Source organism: Triturus cristatus, chromosome 12, assembly GCF_964204655.1.
Source record: "Triturus cristatus chromosome 12, aTriCri1.1, whole genome shotgun sequence".
In the NCBI taxonomy this organism is placed as follows: Eukaryota; Metazoa; Chordata; class Amphibia; order Caudata; family Salamandridae; genus Triturus; species Triturus cristatus.
Window position 1 is genome coordinate 529,555,671 of NC_140595.1, and position 24,179 is coordinate 529,579,849.

Sequence of the window (24,179 nt, forward strand, 5' to 3'; positions counted from 1 at the left end):
AGATTTCCAAAAGCTATCAGTCTCTGGTTACACACTGTTCCCGCTCTTTGCAGCGTCTGAGGGAGGCCTGGGAGGGAGATGTGGGTCAGATGGAAGAAGAGGACTGGACAGAAGCTTTGGCATCCCCATGTGGGGTGGCCATTGCAGTGTGCCTGCGGCTAATCCAATTCAAATATCTCCACTGGGTTTATTTTACCAGGGTTAGGCTATGGAGGGCGGGCTTGGTGGCTTCCCCGGGGTGTCTCCGCTGTGGGCATGAAGAGGGGACCCTGATACACACTATCAGGCACTGTACAGCGCTAGCATGCTTCTGGAGGGTACTGGCCTGTCTCTCTGAGGTTCTGGGGTGGGAGATTCCTCACTCACCGAAACTAGTTCTCCTCCAGGTGATGGAGGGGATCGGGCAAAAAACAACAGTTGATGGACAGAATGCAGAACAATGTCATACATTCATCCCAGTACAGAGATCTGGGCCTAAATCCATCGTTTTTTTGCTCACCATGCCATTCCAGTTTGAACCCAGCCATATGCAAATCAGTCTTGACCCTGTGCCTCATGGGAACAGTCCAGCCCGAACTGCCAAGCCAGGTCCTCCCTGGACTGGAACCAAGCATCCTAGGACCGGTTTCGGGGTTTCACCCCTCTTCAGCCAGGATAGCTTGATTTCAGTGGCATGGAGAGCACGGGACTCACGTCAGAGCATACCCGTCCCACTCGGGGTGACAAATGCAAAAACAACAGTTGATGGACAGAAGGCAGAACAATGTCATACATTCATCCCAGTACAGAGATCTGGGTCTAAATCCATCGTTTTTTTGCTCACCATGCCATTCCAGTTTGAACCCAGCCATATGCAAATCAGTCTTGACCCTGTGCCTCATGGGAACAGTCCAGCCCGAACTGCCAAGCCAGGTCCTCCCTGGACTGGAACCAAGCATCCTAGGACCGGTTTCGGGATTTCACCCCTCTTCAGCCAGGATAGCTTGATTTCAGTGGCATGGAGAGCACGGGACTCACGTCTGAGTATACCCGTCCCACTCGGGGTGACAAATGCAAAAACAACAGTTGATGGACAGAATGCAGAACAATGTCATACATTCATCCCAGTACAGAGATCTGGGCCTAAATCCATCGTTTTTTTGTTCACCATGCCATTCCAGTTTGAACCCAGCCATATGCAAATCAGTCTTGACCCTGTACCTCATGGGAACAGTCCAGCCCGAACTGCCAAGCCAGGTCCTCCCTGGACTGGAACCAAGCATCCTAGGACCGGTTTCGGGGTTTCACCCCTCTTCAGCCAGGATAGCTTGATTTCAGTGGCATGGAGAGCACGGGACTCACGTCTGAGCATACCCGTCCCACTCGGGGTGACAAATGCAAAAACAACAGTTGATGGACAGAATGCAGAACAATGTCATACATTCATCCCAGTACAGAGATCTGGGCCTAAATCCATCGTTTTTTTGCTCACCATGCCATTCCAGTTTGAACCCAGCCATATGCAAATCTGTCTTGACCCTGTGCCTCATGGGAACAGTCCAACCTGAGGAGGGGATCGGGGGCAACATCTATAAGCGACATCTCATGCTCCTGGGCTTTACTTTAGCGAAGAGAGACATAGCTAGAGCCTGGAAGGCGGTGGTTGCCCCCTCAGTCTCAATTTGGAAAAATGGTCTTGACTTTAGTATGGGCCTCGAGCTCCCCATCTTTGAGGCTATAGGGTGCCCTAGGAAGCTCTACAAGATCTGGAGGTGCAGGGCAGATTACCGTGGCTTGGAGCTGGAGCCACCGCGGGAGGAACAGGGTCGAGGCCCAGAGTAGCTGGCTGGCCTCTCCCGTCTCCTGGACTCCTTTTATGTGTCGCCTGTGATTCCCCAGTAGACAATGGTATTGTGGATGTTGGGCTCTGGTGTAGATTGTTGGCAGTTTGGGATAGTAATATGTTGTTCTGGAATATATAGACGGTATGTTGGGGGGTGGGGAGGGAGGTGGGGTAGTTGGTTATTTGCAGGGTTTGATTTTATTTGTATTGCCTTTCATATTCTCCAGTCCTTAACTATGTAAAATGGTCAAAGTCAAAAATGTGTATCTTACATGCGGCAGTTGTCTCTGGGATTCAGAGGTCTGCATCTTAAGTGCTATTTTGACAAATAAAATCTGTTAAAAAAAAAAAATACTTTATAAAGTTAAATGAAGGCCTTGGTGCAAAAGAATGACCTGGATATTGTGGCTATTACTGAGACCTGCAGGGATCACCAAAGCTAGTGCATAACCACTATCACACATCAGAGGCGACGGGACATCACCTGAAGTCTGCAACTTGCTGGAGAAGCTGAGAGTCTGCCTAGAAATCTGCCTGCCAGCTAAGAAAGAGAAAAAGAAAGCCTGGGCTTACAGAAGGAGAGACTTAAGGTGGAGAAGTCAGCCTGTTCCCTGCCTTGGGCAACACCCTGTGCTGACTGCTATCAGAGAGCAAAGCTGCAGTTGACCCAAATCGTGAGGGGTCTCCTGGTGCAGTTACCCACGGTTGGGGCTTACTTGCCGTTATCTGGCTGAGGGTGTAAGGGTAGATTAGTCAGTGGGCTGAACACTATATTGGTGACTTTCCAGCAATAAAAACAGAAAGTCCCGTAATCGAAGACAAACAACAAAAGGTCCCACTGAGTGAAATCACATTTCAAACACTATTATCTTTGAACCTGAAAGGGCCAGAGAAGGTTTTCAGAATCAAGACAACCTCCACAGACCAAAAGAACTTGCCTTTACAATCAGGGATGTGAAGACCAGCAACCTCTATGTAACCCTAGCAGGGTTATTATGGATTTCCTTGCTCAAGTACACAAATGGAAAATGTTACTTTACTTGCAAGCCTCTGTTCGCAACAGCATGGTCTCGGACTGTTAGATTTTTTTAGCACAGCAAGTGAGAAAGTGTATGAAGTGTCAAGTGAGCCTATCAGGCTACGCAATGCATCAGTGATCCACAAGGCCTCCGAGAAGGAGACTGGGCGCATGTGAATCTACAGCACTACATCCTACAAACAGATTCTTTCAGAGTAACACTTTCAGTTCGGAGAAAGTGTGACTGTAGATACACATGCTATGCATAGACTGTAAAGCAGTATCATCCTTAAGCGCTGGATAGAGTGTGGCTGATGCAAATGTCTGGAACAAAGTCCTTGTGAATATCTGGCTGACCACAGCCTGTTGGTGACGCAGGATGTCCACGCGATAGTGCTTAATAAACGTATTTGGGATTTGCCAGGTGACGGCTTTGCAGATGTAAGCTAGAAGAATCTTGCTATGGAAAGGCATGGTTGCTTCTTTATTACAGATGGAGTGCACCATGGGTCAGACATGCAGGACTCTTTGCTTTGAGGTAGCAGGTTTGGATGCACTTGACTATCCATCTCGCTGTGCCAGCCTTAGAGTTGGGATGGACTATATTAAGCTTTGAAAAGGACACAAACAACTGGCCAGACTTACAACAAGACTTTATTTTGTCAATGTGATACATGACAGATCTTTTAACATGTGTAGAGCTCTTTCCATTACAGAGTCTGGATACTGAAAGACCAGTGGGAGCTCTATAGTTTGGTTAAGGTGGAAGGGTGATACCACCTTAAGGAGAAATGTAGGATTGGGTCTATGAATAACCCTATCTTTGTGAACTTAAATTAAAGATTCTTGTAAGGTGAGTGCTTGCAGCTCACTAATGCATCTGAGGAAAGTAAGAGACACAAAGAGGGCCACATTCCAGGAAAGGAACTGAAGGGGCATGATTGTAAAGGCAAAGAGGGTGGCTCCATGAGCCTTGTGTGGACTACGTAAAAGCTACACATGGGCTGCAAGCATTCTGGGAGGGATGTTCTTCTTATGACCATCCATGAAAGCTTTAAATACTGGAATCCTAAATAGGGATGAATGGCCCCTTGTTTGCATGTAAGCTGCAGCGGCAGGTAAGTGTAAGCATACTGATGTGCAGGCAAGGCCTTATTCCAGAAGGTGTGAAAGGTAGCAGATGATGTCTTGGATGTTAGGTTCTAAGGGGTCCAGATGTTTGGAAATACATTAGACAAATATTTTTCATTCTGCAGCCTAACAGGCCAGTGTAGTGGGTCTACAGGCTTCCTGCAAAATGTTCATACATTCTGGGGAGGTTTAAGTAGTCACATTCTAAGACAACAGTTGCCAGATTGCTAGACTGAGCTCTCTGGTATATGGAGTCTGATCTGATCTCAACTCTGAGGTAGGGTCCAGCCCATGTGGAAGCCACCAGGACCAGTGTCAGGGATGTTTCTCACATCTTCACCACCAAATATGTGAAGGAGTGGGAGAAGAGGAAAAGCATAGACATCCACATTGCATTGCCCATGGACTGTGGGTGCAGGTATCAGGAGGCGAAGTTTGGGCATTTTATGTTTTCATCCAATGCCCAATCTCCTGTGCTAGGGCTGGGAGCTAGGGAGAGTATGTGCAACTGTGTCCCTGTAGGTCCCCTCAGAGGGATCACTAGCAGCTATCCGCAGCCTCAAATCTGAATCTCCGTCAGATTCTTGCTCTTCCAACCTGTGAGCATTACGGGGGACTACCATCAACCCACTGGCTAACAAGGTGCTTAATGCTTCGCTGTCCACAGCAACAGTACCCTTTTCCTGGTAGCAGGCTAAAACCCAGCCCCTGCTAAACAAAATCCTCGACAGATCCTACAGAGCAGTCCAACTTCAAGCCAATATCTCTACTATCTGCCCTGTCTAAGGTACTGCAAAGGTTTGTTAATCAGCAGCTCTCCCAGTACCATGAAATCAATAACTTGCTCCATCCTAGCCAGTCCAGCTTTAGACCTAATTTCAGTACGGAGACGCGTTAATGGAGGTTGCCAAATACATTATAAGAACCCTGAATGCTGGTGGAAAGACAGTGCTGATTATGTTAGATCTGTCAGCGGCCTTTGACATGCCCCACACTCCAGGTTTCTAGTGCATCTCCAATCCATCTGAATAATTGGACAAGCCTAGGACTGGCTTGCCTCCTTTTTGGAGTGCAGAGGACAGGAGATATGGGTGCCTCTCTTTTCCCCAAAGTACTGTGAATTGACAGCGAGCCCCACACTATTCAACGTGCATCTTACCTGACTAGCCCAACTGGGGGAAGCCATGGGGGGCAAAAGTGATCTCATATGCTGAGGACACTCAGCTACTGTTCTCTTGTGGTAGGGGAGAAGAGATTGTGGGTGAATCCATCAATCCTGCCTTACAGCTGTATTCCACTGGATGACCACTCATCAACTATAATGCAACGCAGACAAATCCGAAATACTATTCTTCGGTCATAAACCCCTGGAAACATGGCAGACCTTCTGCCTTGAAGAGGGCCCCCCTCCTCCCACTTTCTTCCTGAAGCTGTCGGGGGAAGGGGGGGGGGGGACAGTTAAGGATCTGGTTGTCAAATTCGACAACTGTCTATCCTTCCAACCACAAATTAAGATGCGGTAGGCACCTGTTTTGGGCTACTGCACATTCTGAAAAAGTTCTTGCATTTCCTTTCATTCTCTGCAAAGAAGTCGGTCGTCCAAGCACTTGTAACTTTGAGGTAGGACTATGGAAATGCCCTACACCTGGCACTTTCTGAATACCTGCTAAACAGACTTCAGGTGGTCCAGAACACAGTAGGCCGCATTCTTCTTAGTCTGCCACCGAGAGCGCATGTGTCTCCTCACCTACGTGCCCTCCACTGGCTCCAAATAAGGAAGGGAATCTTGTTTAAAACACTGGTCTTGGTCCACAGAGCACTTCATCATATAGGTGCAGGTTACCTCAGGCAAGAATCAGCTTTTACCTTCCCTCTAGAAACCTGCGGTCAGCCAAGAGCCTTCAGGCTAGGATACCGAAGATTAGCCCTGCTAGAGCGGGGGGGACGTGCCTTCTCCTTTCTAGGGCCATCTGCATGGAATAAGCTACCCCTCGAGATAGGCTCAGTGGATGCTATCTTGATGTTCAAAAAAGGGCTGAAGGTGGTCCGATTGTACCGTGAAGGTTACCTATGAGCATAGTGCCAGGACACTCCCTGGAGTAGCCGTGCGCTATACAAGTTGCATTTCATTCATTCATATAGGTAATACACGGTGGTCATTTTGTCTGTCTTGATGAGCGCTACTTTCCCTCAAATTACCTGGTAGAAGACTGAGTGCTAGGTGTATGGCTAGCAATTCTAATTCTGATGTGGCAGCTCTCGTATTGAAGGGCCAACACCCCCATGGACGGTCATCCTGTTGAGATGCGCCACCCAGCCTGTTAAAGAGATGTCCGTGGTGATAGCCACTTGCAGAATGGCATCTTCGCAAGGCCTCCCCTGTAACAAGTTGTTCCTGTTCCACCAATGCAGAGAATGGACCTTTATTAATACCAGATTTTTCCAGTGATCCACACCCTGTGACCAATGCCCCCGCAAGACACTTTTGTAGAGGTTTTATATGAAGCCTGTTGTGGAGTACCATGCAGATGCACGAGGCCATCCTCTCTAAAAGGCAATTCATGGTTGTAACTGCAAGTTGATGATTGGGCCGAAAAAGAGCCAGCAGCAGCTAAAATGCCAACATCCTCTGTTGGGGGGAGCTTTTCCCGTAACTGCATTCAACAGGGATGCCAGGAAGGACTGTATCCACTGATGTTTGAGATGGGACTTGGTGGCATTTATGGTAAGTCCCATGCTATGGAGCAGGTAAGTCACTGCTTGAGTGTGGGCTAGCATTGCTGCCTTCGGATTCCCTTTATCAGCCAATCGTTGAGGTAGGGGATGAAGTGAGTGCCCCACCCCGTGAAGATGGGCAGCCACTACGATAGTCAAGTGAAAATTTCTAGAACTGTAGTAACTCCAAAACGAAGTACTTTGGATTGATAGAGGTGTCGACAAAATGACGGTACCAGTTTTGGGCAGGGTGGTGATGGGTATGTGAGAACCGGCATCCTTAAGGATGAAGGCAGTCATGTAAACGCTTTGTCAGAGCAGAGAGAGGACATCCTGAAGGGTAGTCTTATAAAAGTTGGGACAGGGTGTAACTGTTTAGAGGCCTGAGGGAACCATCCATAGAGAGTAGATACACGGTCCCTGATGGTGTGGAGGCACTCTCTCTATTGCGCCTTTCTGGGGATGCTGAGAACCTGTCTGCTGGGTGAGACTTTGGGAGGGATTGTGAGAAGCTCTAGACAGTAGCCAATGCAAACCTTGGCTAAAAACCACCGGTCTGTTGGTATTTCCTGCCAGTGAGAGAGGATATCTTGTATTCTCTCCCAACAGGTGATGTGAGAATGGAGGGGAGGTGGGGCCAATCACTGCTTGAATCTGAAGCTTCTTTACTAGAGCCACTTATGCCCTTGTCTCTGTTGTTACTCTGGTATGTGCCCATGGTGTAACCCTTACCCGCTGCCCGTTGGAAGGTCTGCAGATGCCTCTGGTAGGACTGCAGCTGGTCTGCCTTAGCTCCTCCAATTTGCTTTTGGCTTGTGAAAGGAGCCTTTTACAGCCATTATTTGAAATGTGCGTATGGACTTCGTAATCTCTTTCCTTATTTTTTCCAGCATCTCACCAACCTGGAGGACAAAGAGATGCTCACGGTCGAACAGGAGATGCTGCTGGACCTCTGGTTTGAACCCAGAGAAGCAAAATGTGGTGTCTGAGGGGTATGCTAGTGTTGATGTCTCTAGAGACTGTGTCCATGGCGTTGAGTGAAGAACAAATGTTAGCATTCCAGATGTTCTTGCCCTGCAGAGGCCCTCTTAAGGGAGGTATGGACTACCAGGACCCAGGAGGGACATGAGTTTATATGTAAATGTGGCCACTAGGGGAAGGTTTGGATTTCTTCTCAATCCTAGATGTCCCTAACTAGCTCCTTGAAGTTGTCCAGGGCAGACTTGAGCATGCTCCTAAGTGTGGGTAAGAACTGCACTAAGCATTTGGACTAGACAAGGAAGTAATTTTTTTCCTGAATGACATGCATGTTGGCCATCTGAATGACTTCAAGGTAGGCTGTAAGATCGTTGGGCAGGGATGGGGTAACTAGGAAGTGGTCCAAGTCAGGATTGCCCAGGGGAGGTAGACATTATAGTCATCCCAGGTGTCATCTGTGGGCCCTGGGTCAAAGGGATGGTTGTATGGGTCAATGAATTCATAACGACCACCTGGGATTATTAAAAAAAAAAAAAAGGGTGCTTGGGGCCCCCGCAGATTACACTGATGGCATGGTCTTCATTTGAGGCCTGCTAGTCTTGAGAGCTGGCTTGACATCCTCCTCTCATTCGTGCTTTGGTGTGCTTGGAGGCCCTTTCCCTGGACTGGGATAGGCTGCAGAGATTATGGCTGGGCAGCCATCCTCATCCTTCTTTAGCGCCGAAGGGGTTTTCTTCTCCGAGGATGTCCAGGGCTTCAGAGAATGGGTGGTGGTGCATCTTGTGATGTGACTAGCATCTTTGCCTTCGGTATCTTGGAACCGTTTTCTATTTTTTTTTAATAACACATTTGATTGAGACTATTTTATATCAACTACATCTATACCAAGCTCAAGCCATGTGGGTAACAACTGAAACACCAAGCAGTGCCTAGAATATACATAATGTCATACAGAGCAACAAAATTGACAAATATCAATGACATCATGGCATGGATACATAGTACATCAGACAATAACCGTGGTCTCAACTAATTTGCAAGGAATCTTAAGTCCACGCCCCCTAAATTCAGTCTTATTTCTGTGGGACCCCCCAGTGCCTTATGCACCAGCTTTTTCAATGCTGTGCAGGAATCCATTCCTCAGACCCATTCATGTATGGACAGGCCTGTGCGTCCCTCCACTGTCCAGCAAGATTGGCCACCATATGTGCTATTGCAAGTAGAGAATGGACTGCTCTGAGTTCATTATCCCCAGCAGACCAATGTTGGGGTCAAGTGCCAGAGGGAAACCCACCACCCGCCCCATATGTCTATAGACTGCCAACCAATATGCTTGTGCCCCGAGGTAGGTACACAGTGTGGAAAGGGTTCCCGGGGTGGACCCACACCACAGACACGCAGAGTCACGGGTTCGATCCATACACTAGAGGCGCTCGGGAGAGTAATAAATCCTATGGAAATACTTGAACTGAATCAAGAGAAGACGCATAAATATCGCAAGTACCCTCAAAGCCATTTCTTAGGGCCTTTTTGAAGCAGAGGATGAGGAAGGACTCACAGGAAGCGTGGTCATGGTCGGTAGAAAGATACAGGGTGCAGACATCATGATAATCCGACCACAAGTATTTCAAGTTGAACTGGGGGCAATGCTGAAAAGGTGTCCGTTTCAACACACTTCTGGTCAGCATTCTCTTGATTCAAAGTCCGAAAAAGGACACTTGGTTCCTGACCGGCGTGGGAAGGCCCTTGGTGCATTAAGCATTGGTTGTCGGTCCTCCGAAAGTATCCAATGACAAAACATGACAAAACATTGTTGAGGCACAGACTGGTTCAAAATATAAGTGTCTGGGTCAATATATAACTGTGTGGGCCAAAAAACACATGTTGGAAACACAACTAACTCAGAGCACACTCTCTGTATATGTTTGAAATAGGTGGCATTTTTTTTTTTTTTTTAACAGAGTTAGTGCCCATTCGCATTGGTCACTAAGGGAGGAGTCACAACACATCTTGCGACTCAAAATACTTTTTGGAAGAAAAACACCTTGCAAACGTCCGAACATAACACTAGCTGGCAGGAGCATGTGTATCTACAGCTACAAGTGTTTTAAACAGATTTATATCTCAACTTTCACCTAGGTGTGAGATGCAGGGGTTGTCTTTTACGACTAATAGAAAGACATCATTACAGATATTGTGAACCATTAAAATATAGTTTTAAGAACTGTAAATGTAGACATTACATTCAATAGAATTCAAGATATACCTTTTAGAAAAAGTATATTTTAATGGACCATTCAAGTTTTTGAAACTGCCCAGAAGGCTAGATATTAAACCTACCTCTTATTTGGAGGCCCTCTTGTCCTTAATATGATGTCTTCATTCGCCAGAGCTTGACAAACCTCTTGAAATTTAGCCAACTAGAAAAATGAAAGTATTATTTGCATCAAAACTAAAGCTAAATGTGTGAATGTTTATTGCTCTGCAATAAAAAAAAAAAATGAGGTGACCGCCAAGTCCAAACTGCACCGCCACCTGTAGAGTGCACTGGATCACTGTGGACAACCTCTTTTTTTTTTTCTGCTCAACATTGCAACTTTCATCCTGTTTGCAGCAATTGATCACAAACTTCAGACATCTCTAGAAAATATCAAGACCGCAAACTGTTCATTTCCCCCTCAAAACCAACACTGGATTTTTGATGATGTTCTCTTTGCAAGCATAACTTCAGCATCACCAATAGTATCAATTTTCAGGCAGCCAATATTGTTTGCATCTGTATAAGAAGTCAAATTAACTAAATTGTAATATTCTCTTTAAAGAAGCAGGTTGTGGCAATTTGAAACCTGCTCTACAAGGGAGACTAATCAGCTGGTTAATGTAGTAGTGCGACACTCCCTTTGTGTCAGAATACCCAGCTCACACACAGCACCCATCTCTTTTGATCTCGTCACCCCAATGGCAAACAGTTACAAAACAATAAAGGGAGAGTGAATAAAACACTGCATGACCATGTTTGGTAAAAGGAACGACCAGGACGAGGGCATCACTTATATTTATATCAGAAATATAGCATGTATGAAGTAGAAGAATTCCTTATACCTATCCCATCTGAACTACCTCCAAAGAAAGAAGAGCTCTTCCAGGAATTACTCCAATGGGCTGGACCCCACCAATGTAAGTCACTGACCTAGCCACATGAGAGATGAAGCAAAGAAAGCACTTCATGCAAGGGGCAAAGCATTTGTTCTTTGCTAACACTCATTGGCTAACCAAACCTACTTTCGCTTGTACTGTGCCTCAGTTACATTCTCATTCAGGTAGTTTCTGAACAGCCTCATTTACATTACATTTAAAGATACCAGGTGACTGAATTGTGGATTATGTGCAGAGATGACTCATTGAGAAGCTTTCTATCTTAGCATACTATCTGAAAATCAGACGCAAGTCTCCCATAGAGATTACAGTGAGCGTATAGTTCTGGAACAGGAGTAAAAGCAGCTCAATTCAGATGTGTCCAACCTAGAAGTGTGTGGCTCAGAGAAAGAGAGCGGGTCCACGATAATCCATGATGTACAGAACTCAAACTTGCTTTTTGCCTTGATGCAAACAGGCCCACCATTTGATCCCCCAGGGAAGGAATATGGAGAGAAGAAAATCATTAATTTCCGATTCGCAGGTACGCATCTGCTCAAGGTGTCTTACTGAAAACAAGAGAACTTATCAGAAGGAAGGCTGGTGGCTTAGTGCACTGCATGAGAAATATACTTTTAGGCGTAATACAACAAAGGGTTACTTTACTTGTTTGTTTAGTATATTGCAGGCAAAATGGTCCATGATGATCAACATTCTATTTCCAGCAGAACATTTTTAATACCAGGAAGACTTCCTTTGGCTCCATCATAATCATACGGATGGGAGGAGTTTAAAGCCTGATGGAACAAACATGCATTTGAGTTTAGCCGATGCTGATAGCATCTGAAAAGGACTAGAAGCTGACTCAGCAAAAAGTGACACCCTTCCTCTTTCACCTTTGTTTGCCAGGTTTCTCCCTCTGGCTTCTTCCTAGCAACTGGTCTTTGATCCAGTCTAGTCATACCACACCACTGAGGTGCATATATGTTTTTTTTGGTTAGAAGGGAGGAACCGAGGGTTGGTCCTCAAGACTACCCTGTGCTCATGAATTTGTAGAAAGAGTTCTAGGGTGGTGAGCGCTTGTAGTTTACAGAATCCACATAGAGAAGTGATGGTCATAGAACAGACTGTTTTCAACATCAGAAATTTGAGTTCAGACTGGGCATGGATTCAAGTGGCTGTCAACAGTTGAGTGAGTACAGTATTCAAGTCCCACATTGGTGTTGCAGTAGTCCTTTGCGGAGCTACCCTTTTTTGCTCTCTATGCCTCTAGGAATCTCATTACAATTGGTAGGGTGAAGAAGCTTTTCTCCATGAGTCCTCCGGGGTAAGCCAAAATGGGGGCTAACTGAACTTTGAGTGGTGCACAAGTGAGGCTGCTATATAGCAGGTGAGTTAGATATGTCAAGACTGTTATGCTGTCTGTCCTCTTATCCCAGATGCCTTGCTTTGTGCATCAGTGGATATAGCTTTTCCACCTAGTGGTGCAGTTTGCCTTCTATTCTCCTTGAGAATCTCGATCGTTCTGTGTGGGAGGTGGAGGCGGCTGAATTCTAGGTGCTCAGGAGTCAGACTAGCTAGCTTCCGGTGACCGGTCTGTCCTCTGGGACTAGGTCCACATCTTTAGCAGAGATATCCTTCATAAGCTGTTAGATTTCCATTAGGTCCAAGAATCAAGTTTGTCTGGCCCATTGTGGGGCTATTGGGATAAGGATAAATTCGGAGTGTTCAAATTTGTCTATTACCACTGGTATCAAGGGACTCGGTGGAGAGGCATACGCAAATGTTCCTAATCAGTTGATCAATAAGACATTTCCCTTGGACCAGTGATGTGGTCATCTGGATGTAAAGCCTTGGCATTTCCACTCCCGGACTTGCAAACGGATCGATGTCCAAGGTACTGCATCTGTGGGAAATGTCTTCTAGTGTTTATTACTTTAGCTCCCACTCGTGGTATGCCTAGCCTTTGTGCTTAGACAAGTTGGATGCCTGGTAAGTGTATCCCCACCAGTGTTGTCATTCTGTGAATTTTACACCTTCATGTGTCCTGCACTTGTGGTGACAGGGGGTAAGATTTTGTCCTCCCTAGTTTGTTGAGGCAGAACATGGTAGTTGTGTTGCTTGCCTGGATCAGCAAAGTTTTTCCCTTTGCAAGTGCATGGGAGACTTTCTTTGTAAGGAACACAGTCTTGAGTTCTAAAAGATTATAGTGTCTCACGGCCTCTGTTGGGCTCCAAAGTCCTGTGGTTGTTAGTTTCCCCATATGCGCTCCCCATCCTGCATGGAATGTGTCTGGGGTGAATTGGTTGCTTGAAAGGTCCCATGGAAACATGCTCTGTGCTCTACCCCTTATCTCCTTTGAATCCTTTCTGTGACAATCACTAGATCCTTTCAACTCCCAGTGGCTTGTGACCATCTGGCTGGTATCCATTCCTGAACGGGGTGTGTGAGAAGCTGGTTTAGTATATGGTGCTCACTTATGTAAGTGTAGCACCCTGCACTAATCCAGACATCCCTTATGGTGATTTTAGTGGTCTTAGACAACCTTAGAAAGCTCTCTAAGTGGTAGCTGTGGAGAGCAGCCACCAGGCTTCGTCCAGAAGGAGTGTAAAGCAGCTTGTTTTACCAGTACTTAATCTTATGGTATAGGTTAAGTGAAAAAAACACACAGTGTAATTATAAAAATATGTATTTATTATTAACACACACTAACACAATATTTTCTCTCCTACCCGGAGATACAAACACAATACACACAATACTTTGTCATCAGAATATGTAAATAGCACAGAATACACAGTGGTCCCCAGGGGGAGATCAAACCATATAATATAATAGTGGAATGCAAATGACGACCTAAGTCAAGAATGGACCCAGAAGACGTGGAAGAGCCTGGGACCCAAGGAACCACCCGAGGTGAGTATCTAGGAACCCCACGGAGGTTGTTTGCAGAGTGGGAACAGGACCTCGTGCTCAATGTTAGTCAACAGATAAGTTGCAGTTGCAATTTTAATGAAGGACACTTCCCAGCAGACCCTGAAGAAACTTCGTAGAAGATGGAAGGCTGGAGAGTAATCCCGTGGATACCCCAGGAACCAGGATACCTACAGCAGGGAAGCCGGGTGCATAAGTGCGAAGTGACATCGGACCACAATGAAGTAATCCTGTAAAGGTGCTGCTGGCGAAGAAGTTGAAAGTGTACAGTGGAACCCAAAGGTGGATTCAAGGCGAGAGGTACCTTTAAGCAGAGGGGACAGTCCATGCCACTCAGGAGTGACCAGGCACAGAAGATGAATGCCCACTGATGTTTGGAGATGCATGAGAGTTGACAGTGCCCTTGAACTTGCAGCTGTATGGACCAAGCGATGCAGAGGAGGACCAGGAGCTGTGCACGAGCTGTCCCAAGTCAAACAAGATGTCAAGAGCCAAGGGATCAGTGTCCAGCAGGGACACCAACAAGCCTTGGCAACTGCAACCAACGTAGTTGGAGAAAAAGGTGCAGTGTCAGGACCAGCAAGGTGATCAGGCAAGTCAGAGCAGATCCTGAGCAAGTAGGGGAGCCCAATGGAGCCAAAGAAGACCATTGAGAGGACCCACAGGCCGAAGGCACAAGAGTCGCAAGAGGACCTAGAGCAGCTCACCAAAAGAGGAAGGCCCACAGTGCAAAGGACAACGATGTAGGGGAAGATCTTGGCTGCAGGAGATGCTTGAGGTTAGAGCTTATTGGAGCCCAAAGATCTCTGGAGAAGAGTGCCAACAAGCCTTGGCAACAGCAAGTTGGCGAGGTGCACAGGGGTGCTGTTGCTACAAGGGATACTGGCCTCAAACAGTGCAGGCCTCGAGGGAGTTACAGAACAACCACCTGCATTGCTGAGCCCTTCAGTCAGCTGCGTTGTGGTGCCTGCAGATGCAGGGGAGTTACACCTTCACTCCAAGGGAGATTCCTTCAGGTGTCTTGGATGTCCACATGCCTTGTGAAGAACCTGTATGGAGCACAGACGTTGCAGCAGACTTGCAGGACGACGAGACCAGGAGCCGCAGGAGTCTTCCCAGTTGCAGTCTTGGTTCCCAACGCGACGTCCAGCAAGGTCCAAAGTGCCCAGATGGTTGAAGTTTATCGGAATCTTGTCCCACAACGAATCTAGGGACCCACCCACAGGTAAGCCCTTAAGTACCCTAAGGAAAGGGTTGGAACGATTCAGGGTCCCTTCCAAGAGGAGGGGCTGGACAGTGGGGAGGATACTCCCATTTCCTTGGTCCAGTTTCGCGCCAGAGCAGGAGCCAACTGCTTCCTGAACTGGTTTGGACTGGAGGATGCAAGAGGGGCACCAACTGTGCCCTTCAAGAGTCTGAGTGGCGCTTGGAAGCGCCCCCACCCTGTCCCAATACACTAACTCCTGTGAGGGAGGTGGTCACACCTCCCTGAGGCAGGATATCTATTGTCCTGCCTTCCTCTGCTCCAGCTTGGCTCAGCAACAGGAGGGCAGAATCTGGTCAGCAGCAGCCGTAGTTTGCTGTCTGGGTCTAGAAGACTGGTACTGGGAGCACGGAGGGCCTCCTGGAGGAGCTTTACAGTATATGGAATCATACCTCCCACCCCCTTTCTGAATTCCCTCGGAGGTGCTCTTTCTATGGTTCGTTTTTGATGAGCTCCTGTACCTTCTTGCATAGCTGCAGGAGTTTGTCCTTTGGTTCTAATCTTTCCCTTGATGGTAATGAAGGAGGCCTTTTGATAAGTTTGATGCAGTAGACATGTTTTAATATATTATCCATTTGTCTAATGTGACTGACTCCCATTCCTGGAGGCATCCCCTATTCATCCCCCATTAGTGTTCTTTGTTCTGGAAGTCACTTATTCGCTGACCCTCCTTCTCTTAGGTGTTGCCTTCGCCCTCTTGCTCTCCCTCGAAAGGGCTTCCTCACAAGGTATTGCAATTGTTGTGACAGCCTGGGTTGTTTATTTAACAACTAAACCATAGTTGGGGGAGGGGGGGCTGCACCATGTGTGAACCCTTCTCTGCTTGGTAGTCTTCTGGCAGGCATGCTTCGCTGCTTGAAGGACCCATAGGATTGCAAGGCTTCCACTGCATTTGCTGTCTTGCTTGATTTGCCATAGTGCCTCAGCTACAGGCAGACCAAAGAGGGGATCTTCTGTGAAAACCATATTAATGCATGAGGCTTGCACCACTTTTTTGAGCCCCAACACTTTCAGCCAGGCATGTCTCCTGAAGGTTGTCCCAGTGCACATCTGCCTGTCTTTGCTGCTTTGAAGACCAACTTGAGACAGGTGTTGGTAATCGTATTGTCTTCCTGTATTACCTTCTTAGCTCTTTACCTTGTACCTCTCAGGGAGATGCAGCATGAGGCCTTCAATCTAGTTCCAATGCTGGTGGAAATAGTATCTGAGAAAGGTGTTGCAGTAGGCAATTCTCCATTGGGTTGCTGCACATCTCTCCATCTTTCTCCCCACCAACTCCATCCAATTGCTCTCCCTGACTGGTGAGGACCCTGTTAATGTGGGGGCGTTACCTCTTCCTCGCTGTTGCCATAATGATGAAGTCCACAGCTGCATTTACCTTGATTTAGGTGGGGTCCTGCAACGAGTGCTTGTATATTTTCCTCTACCTGTGGAGTCAAAGCCTTCAAAGTGGATGGCTCCTGGAAGGCCTCTCTTCCCTGGTCAGGTATGCTCAGTAACACAGGGAGGTATACATTTCTCTTTTGTGAGGGCATCAGTGCTCTAGTAGGAAACGGGAATCTTCCTTTTCCTTCTCAGGTTGCACCCTGTAGGTGTCCACCAGCCCCTTGTCCAGCAAGTTATATATATATATATATTGATATACCATTTGGTGGGGAAGGCCTTGAAAGACAGGTACTGACACCTTGTTCTGGAGTTTCAGTGTCAAGTTCTTGCCACACCTGCTCTTGTTGTGCCTATCCCGTAGAAAAATAATTTGTCTTCTACTTTTTGGTTGGGATCCAGCATTGGCAGGCTCGATCCCCGGTTGTTCCTCTTCTCCTGGTTTTAGTTCAGAGGCTTTTGGAGGTATACATAAACCCTTCGGAGTCTTCTCAAAGTCCTTCTTCTGCTGAATAAGTGTTTCCATTTCAGCCTTGAGGTGAAGCTTCTTCCGCTGGCCCTCAAGCGCCCATCTTGGAATCTTATACGTATGGACTAGATGAATTCATTCTGCTGGACGGGGTTGGGTCAGAAAGGAATCTGCAGTTAGATAAAGTAGACACCAGATAGAGCATTACTGAAGGTACGTAACTTGTTCTTCTGATGAATACTTCTAACCGAATATTCCTCACGTTATGAATAGATAAAAAGCAGTACCTTCCCATGGGGTGGGTCGTTGATATGGCTCAGATCAGAAAATCCTCTAGGACACACAGGCAAAATGCCCCTCCTGCTGGACCTCGCTTTCCAGGCAGTAGTGCTACATGAATGTGTGGAGAGGCGCCCAGGTAGCAGTCTAACAAATGGTCAAGATTGGCAAACCACACACCAGTGTGGTGGTAGCAGCGGTTGCTCTGGTAGAATGAGTACCGAGGCCTTCTAAAGGCTGTTTCTTGGCCAGTCCCTAACAGATCTTTATACACAAGACAATCCATCTAGATGATTATTTTTTTTTAAACAGCTTTACCCTTTTTCGCCCTGAGAAAGCTACAAAGAGATGATCGTGCACACAATGGAGTTTGGTGCAATTGATGTAAAAGCTTATGAACCTCTTTAGGTCGAGGCAATGGAATCTTTTTTCCTCTTTAGACAGATCAGATGGGACGAATAAAGCTGGCAGGGTGATATACTATCCCATGTGGAAAGGCGTGACAGCCGTCGGGAGAAATGTCTCTTTCATCCTGAGGACAAGCTTATCCGGAAAGAAGGTGGTGTACAGCTGGTGAACAGATAGTGCCTGTAATTTACTCATATGACGAGCTGGCGTGATCGCCATGATGAATGTCATCTTCAGCATAAGTAGGTGTAGAGAACCGTTGTTTATTGGTTCAAACAGGACACACATGAGGAACCAAATTATTGTCTCGCTGAGGCATCGCAAATGGTGTTGGTGGGAATACATGGGTTTGCCCTATCAAAAAACACACATCACAATAGGAGATCTGAATAAAGATGGTTAATCAGGTAAACACAGGAATGCCGAATTGGGACAAAAGATAACCTTTAACTTTTGCCACAGCAAGGCCAAGCTGGGTTGGCGAAAGGCAAAAGAACAATATGTCAGACAACTATGCCCCTAAAGGCTAGATATTTCAGGAGGAACACCAAATAACAAACTTCTCTCAGCATTCCGCATAGACTATTTTAGTAGACAGGGTGCTTGCCTGCCAAGATGACACCCACTACTTTGAGAGGGAGGATATAGGACCTTACCTAGATGCTGCAATAGTAGGTCCTCCCACAGGGAAAGCCTGAACAGAGAACATATGCTCTCCCAGTCTGGAGCCACTAAGATAACTTGGGCCTGGTCTTTGCTGATCTTCCTCAGAACTCTGGGCAGGAGTGGCAGAGGCAGAAAAGCATTAAGGAGTTCAATTTAATCTAAAGTAGTCCCCAAGCAAGGCATGCCTTGGGAACTCCCCAACACGTTCTCTGCGTAAAAATCAAGCCAGGGTTCTACCCATTGCTAGAAGACTTCCTGTCCCACCTCAGAGTGCAGCCGCCATTCATGATCCGCTAGGCAACGGCGGTAGAGTTCGTCTGCCCAGGCATTTAAAAAGATCCTGCCAAGTGTTGTATGACCAGATGTCAGGACTGCCAGATTGAAACACTACTGACCTTCGGAGCCGTCCAGAGAGGATGATGAGAAACTGGTTCTTCTATTCCCTTCCACGTCGCCTTCCAAAGAGTGCTTTATAATCACTATTTTGCAAGAGAACGCACAGGGGAAAAGGGGAATTGGAGAAAACAAAGTCTGGGGGGTGCTTTGGAGAAGCGCTGGTTAGGAAATCCTCTTGGACAGTGCGGATGGCTAAGGTGTCATGGAACCATTGACCATACAGGAAGAGCCCTGTGTGCAAGACAGGAAACAGAAATGAAGACGACATACACACGTAGGAAACATCCACAATACTGCGCTTTGCTCTTGTTCCTGTGTACTCACATCCACCTCCCTCAGAGCACTCCATGCACTACTCAGCTGGGACCCTGCAATGACCAGGGGGACGTCGCCCACCAACCAGTTTGGGTGTGAAAGCAACAGGTAACGTGCTGGATGTTCCAGGTCCTATATATTGAGCTCTCCTCCAGGAGATACTAATGTGGTGGATAAGGCATCAAAATAAAGCAAACAAAATGCAGGAAAAGAAATGTTAACTCAGGAGCGCAGAAGGAAGTTCCATCAACTTCTCTGCATTCTATTTCCCAAGAGGCGCTCATTGTTCCGTCACAGGAGCGGCTAGGGAAACCCAAATCGTCAGGAGTTTGAGGAACGCATTACCTCTGCGTCCCTGTACGGCCCTGTGACCGTTTCACAGCCGGAGATGAAGGTGCGGACAGAATTGCGGGAACTGGCAGTAGTCGATGCTGGGGAAGTTCTGGTTGTGCCTTTGCTGATAAGGCGCGGCACCCACCTCCGAGCCTCCAGCAAAAACACACGCGGCAATTGTCAGCCGCAACAGACAAGATGCGCTGGAGGACTACAGCGCGTGAGAGGCAGTCTCTGTAACTCCAGGAAGGAGTTGACCCGGTAGTGCACAGGAAACGCTCTCAGGAGGAGAGCATTACGGGCAAGCCAAACAATCCACACGAACCAAGAAAGCTGGAGACCCGAGGAAGCGGTCAGTAAACACAGGGAATCGGATTGTCAAGCACCTGGACGGTGTATAGGAGGGGCTTATATCCTGCCCTCAATCAGTAGTGGAGTTCAGATGCCTGTTCCTGTCATGATCCCTGGGGCTGCTGGGAGTTGTAGTTCTTCCGGCACACACGCCTCCTAGTCGTTCTACAGTAGAGTAAGGGGTGAAAGACTGGCTATGTGTACCCCTTACGTGTGTGATCCTTCTGCCTGAGACCACCATGACACCAGGAAATGCCCTGATGATTCAGCCACTTCCAAAGGCGCACAACTTCCTGGTACATGATCAACGATCCCACTCTGCCCTTTTTGTTGCAGTACCACATGGCGGTAGCATTGTCTGTGACGATCTGCACCCGTTCCCCCTTGAAGGATAGGAGAATCACTTTCAGTGGCAATGGTATCATTTGTAGCTCCAACAAGATGAAGTGGATACAGGATTCTGCCAGAGACCAGAGTCTTCTCATCTTCAAATCTCCCAGATGAGAAGCTCCAACCCAGTAATGACACATCCATCACAACAGTTATCTCTGGGTGGGTAGGCAGAAGGGTCTGCCACCAGTTTAACTGCGGTCTAGCAGTCACCATTACAGGTCTATTGCAATCTCCTCCAACACCTGGATGTAATCAGACAGGTTTCCCTGGTGCTGAGCCCACTCAAACTTCAATCCTACTGCAAAGTCCACATGTGCCACCTGGCACAGGCAAAATGCAGCAGGCCAAGAAGCCTCAGATCCGCTCTCTGTGAGACCCAGGTTGAACATGGGAATCATTGGTTGAATGTCTTAGACTCACTGAGGTGGAGGGAAGGCTCTGAAATGAACAGTGTCCAGAATGGCTCCAATTAAAGGGAGTCTCTGTCAAGGAGTCAGATGTAACTTCTGCGCACTGATGGAAAGACTCAACAATGTCAACAGGTTGGCTGTTGTCTGGAAGTGGTTCACAACAGAGGTTAGCAAGATTTCAGGAGCCAGGCATCAAGGTATGGGAAACTCTGCAGATGGGCAGCAACCACTACCATCACTTTCTTCAACACCTGAAGTGCTCTGGTAAGGTGCGTACCCAGAACTGAAAGTACTTGTGGCCTACCTGAAACCACAGGTAGCATTTGTAGAACTGCACAATGGGAATGTGGAAATACGCAGCCTGCAGAGTAAAAGCCACCAAAAAGTCACCTGTAATCCAGGGCTGGGAAAATGGGGCCAGGTTGAGAATTATAAACTTGTCCTTCCACAGAAATGAGGTTCAGAGGATGAAGATCGAGGTTAGGGTGAAGACCGCTATCTTTATTTAGCACCAGAAAGTAACAGGAATAGCAACCAGTCCTAATACCTGATGGAGGTACCAGCTCTATTGCTCCTTTGGCTTGAGAATTTGAACTTCTGCTAGGAGTATAGAAAAAATGTCCTCTGGGAGGAGCTGTGATGCAGGAGGTATATTGTTGTGGGGTTGGTCAAAAAGAGAAAGGAGTAACCATTCTGGACAGTTTGGAGCACCCTCTGGTCTGATGTGATCCTCCTCCACCCGGTGAGGTAAAAAGTGATGAGACCTACCGACCAATCATGTACTTCTGAGTTGAGTTGGTTACTTATAAAGCGAGGGCTGTCACTCTGGAAGGAGCATCCTGGCGCTGTGCAGACAGAAGTTAAGGTAGACACAAGGGAAACCTATACGAGAGATGGACAGAATCCATCTGAAGATGCGAAGATCCAGGTCTTCAAGGCCTTCCTGAACTGTATTTCTGTTTCGATCATCCTTGGGTGTGTTGGCATGAGATTGCAAGCTTTGGTTCCTAATGCTGCTACCGCTGAGTGGAAATTAAATCTGTTTTGTGGCGGCTGTGGAGAGGGAGGTAGAAATTTGGTTTGTTTGCTGCCCTAGTGGGCCTGGACGTTGACAGCTGGATCTCTGCTCATGCCTCGAAAAACTTGGGAGGACTGTGGCCGTTGGGATAAGGTACAACGCTGCCTCTGCTGGAACCCCCTTCCAAAGCCTCAAAAGGGTCAAAACTGTAAGGAAACTGCTGTACAGACAGTGCTAACCCAAGAGAGCAAGCTGTCGCTTTGCTTTCTTCAAAGTGCTCTAGGGCTGAATCTATTTTGTCTTCGAAGAGAAGTGTGCCATCGAATGGCATCTTCATGACAGACTGTTGGACAACCCTCAAAAAACCTGTGGAGCGAATCCAAGCGTGGCGCCGAAGTACCATGCTAAACCCAAATGCCCTACCCAGGTAGTTAGTAGTATCCAGGCCCGATCTGATGGAGTATACTTTGCTGCATCCCAGCGTATCCTGAATGAGGCTTTGGAGAATAAACCAAATGTCATCTGGGACGGTTAGGAAGATGTCCGCTAATGCACGTGAGCAGCTCCCAAGGAGGCAGTTGGTGTGTACCGATCTGAGGCTTACTGATGAGAAAATCCATTTCAGGAATGCTTCCACATGGATTGTCTCGGTCTGGCAGGGTTGTCGGTAACGCATTTGGATTTAATTATTTACTTGAGGAGGCCTGCACCACAAGGCTCTCTCAAGTAGGATCCTGGAGGAGGAAGACGGGAGACCAGGGAGTAGTAAATGGCTGGAGACCACCTTGGATCCTTATGGTCCAAAAATGCTCCAGGGGGATCCGGTCAGGTACTAAATATTCTGGCCATGGCCACCTTGGATTTGTGGAAATGTTGCAAAATGGCCCATGGAAGTTGAGGCACATTGTGATGAGAGACGGTTCTCAGGACACAGACCAAGGTTGCAGCTTGGAAAGACATGGAGCACTGCAGATGACCGAAGAAGGGGAGCCGTGCTTGGACTACTTCTGTTTCCCGTATTTCTTTGACTTAACAGAGGATCTTGACTTCAAAGATGAATGATCTCAAGAGTGGACACAGGAGTGAGAGCATGCCCACATTCTTGAGTTTGACCGAGACTGGGCCTTCTTCGCTATCTGATGGTGTTCTGCAACAGAGTTTAGCGTCAGGGTCTCGGAATGGCCTTCAGGCACATATTCGATCCCTTGTCACATGACTTTTAAATCATGTTTGGCGCCCTGACACAAGCGACAGACCTCGTAGGGGTCCATCACAGACATATATTTTCAGAACGGATATGTCCTCTGCACAATGGAAGCAAACCTTTTTGTGGAAAAAGTCAGTAAGGCCTGACAGAATTCTAGGGAGCGAGCTACAGATCCCTTTTCGAAGGCGCAAAAAGAAAGAAAATAATGGGTTCACCCTGCAGATGTGGCAGGCTATGTACGGGCCCCAACATCACATCCGAGGTGGGAAAGGCCAGACACAGAGCAGCACAACGCCACTTATCGATGCACCAGGGAATCGCTGCGAAAATGCTCAAGATCCAGTCTGGCAAATGGGGATATTGGCAAGGTGAGGAATCTGCAGTTAGAAGTATCCATAAGAATGTAAACTTAGTGCAGGTCTTTCTGTACAAATTTGTAGTGGCATTCAGGGAAGAATTTAAAAGGAATATTATCCATCTCCTGCCACTGCCTCATCTGCCTGCATTCTCCAGCCACATACTCCTGGTCTGATAAGTCCCCTGTGCTGAGAAAGGTCCCTTTGCATGTGGTCTAAGGTGGTATTTGGTTGGTATAAAATCTTTTATTGGTGTATTCCTTGATAATCCATTAGTTATTGGTGATTCTCTCAGAGTCCTTCTGTTTCGGTTCCAAACACAGTGATGGAAAAACAGAACCTGAAGATGGCGATTATGCACACACAGAGAAAGATGACCATTCCAGACTTCAACCACTAGATGGCAGAGCACAGCATATGAATCCTTAAAAGATTCCCATTGAAAAAGTATATGTTTTAGAGGTAATTGGGGGGGGGGGGGACAGAGGGGAGTGGCTGGAAAATGGGGAATACTTACTACTTAAGGGGAGGGGTTAAGGGAGTAATAAGGAGGCGTTGCAAGAGGGTTATGGAGGGACACGCACCGACCCACAAAACAGTAAGCTGATTGCTATTCGCAAGCTGCTCTACTATGGTTACTACAGCCAAACAAGCATTTGCAATGCAATGGTCTCGGCATTGTTAAGGTTAGAGCTATTGGCATTGTTCATGACATTATATTTGTTTATGTTCTTAAAACATTTAAAGAAACAGCACTGTTATTTACAATGTCAATAGCTTAATCACTCTCAAATGCGAGACCTATTGCATTTGCACCCACACAGAGCCACACACAAAGCCACCCACACACACAGAGCCACCCACAGAGCCACTCACATAGAGCAACCCACACACAAATAGAGCCACCCACAGAGCCACCTACACACACACACACACACGCAGTAGCCCACTGACCTATTTACATTATGTGCACTTTGTGATCTGCATGGTACATGTTCTTTGCTGCAGGCACATTAACCCTATGTGCTACCTTTCCAGGAGTCAAAACTTCCACGAGACACAACTCCGATCTCTCTCTAGGAAGAACATTAAACACCAGAGTCATCATGACATACAGTATTGAATATGCTACTTACCAGTATGCATCTGTTCTTGGCATGTAGGGCTGCTGACATTCATATCTGTGCATAGATCGCCG

General features: G+C 47.1%; 1 protein-coding gene across 1 annotated transcript in view; it reads right to left on the reverse strand.

Moving 5' to 3' along the window:
- OGFOD1 (2-oxoglutarate and iron dependent oxygenase domain containing 1) overlaps positions 1-24,179 on the reverse strand; it is a 213,997-nt gene that overhangs the window by 65,719 nt on the left and 124,099 nt on the right. The window contains exon 9 of the mRNA XM_085638720.1: positions 10,005-10,084. Coding sequence (XP_085494846.1) covers positions 10,005-10,084 — 80 coding nt within the window. The remainder of the gene's footprint in view (positions 1-10,004; positions 10,085-24,179) is intronic.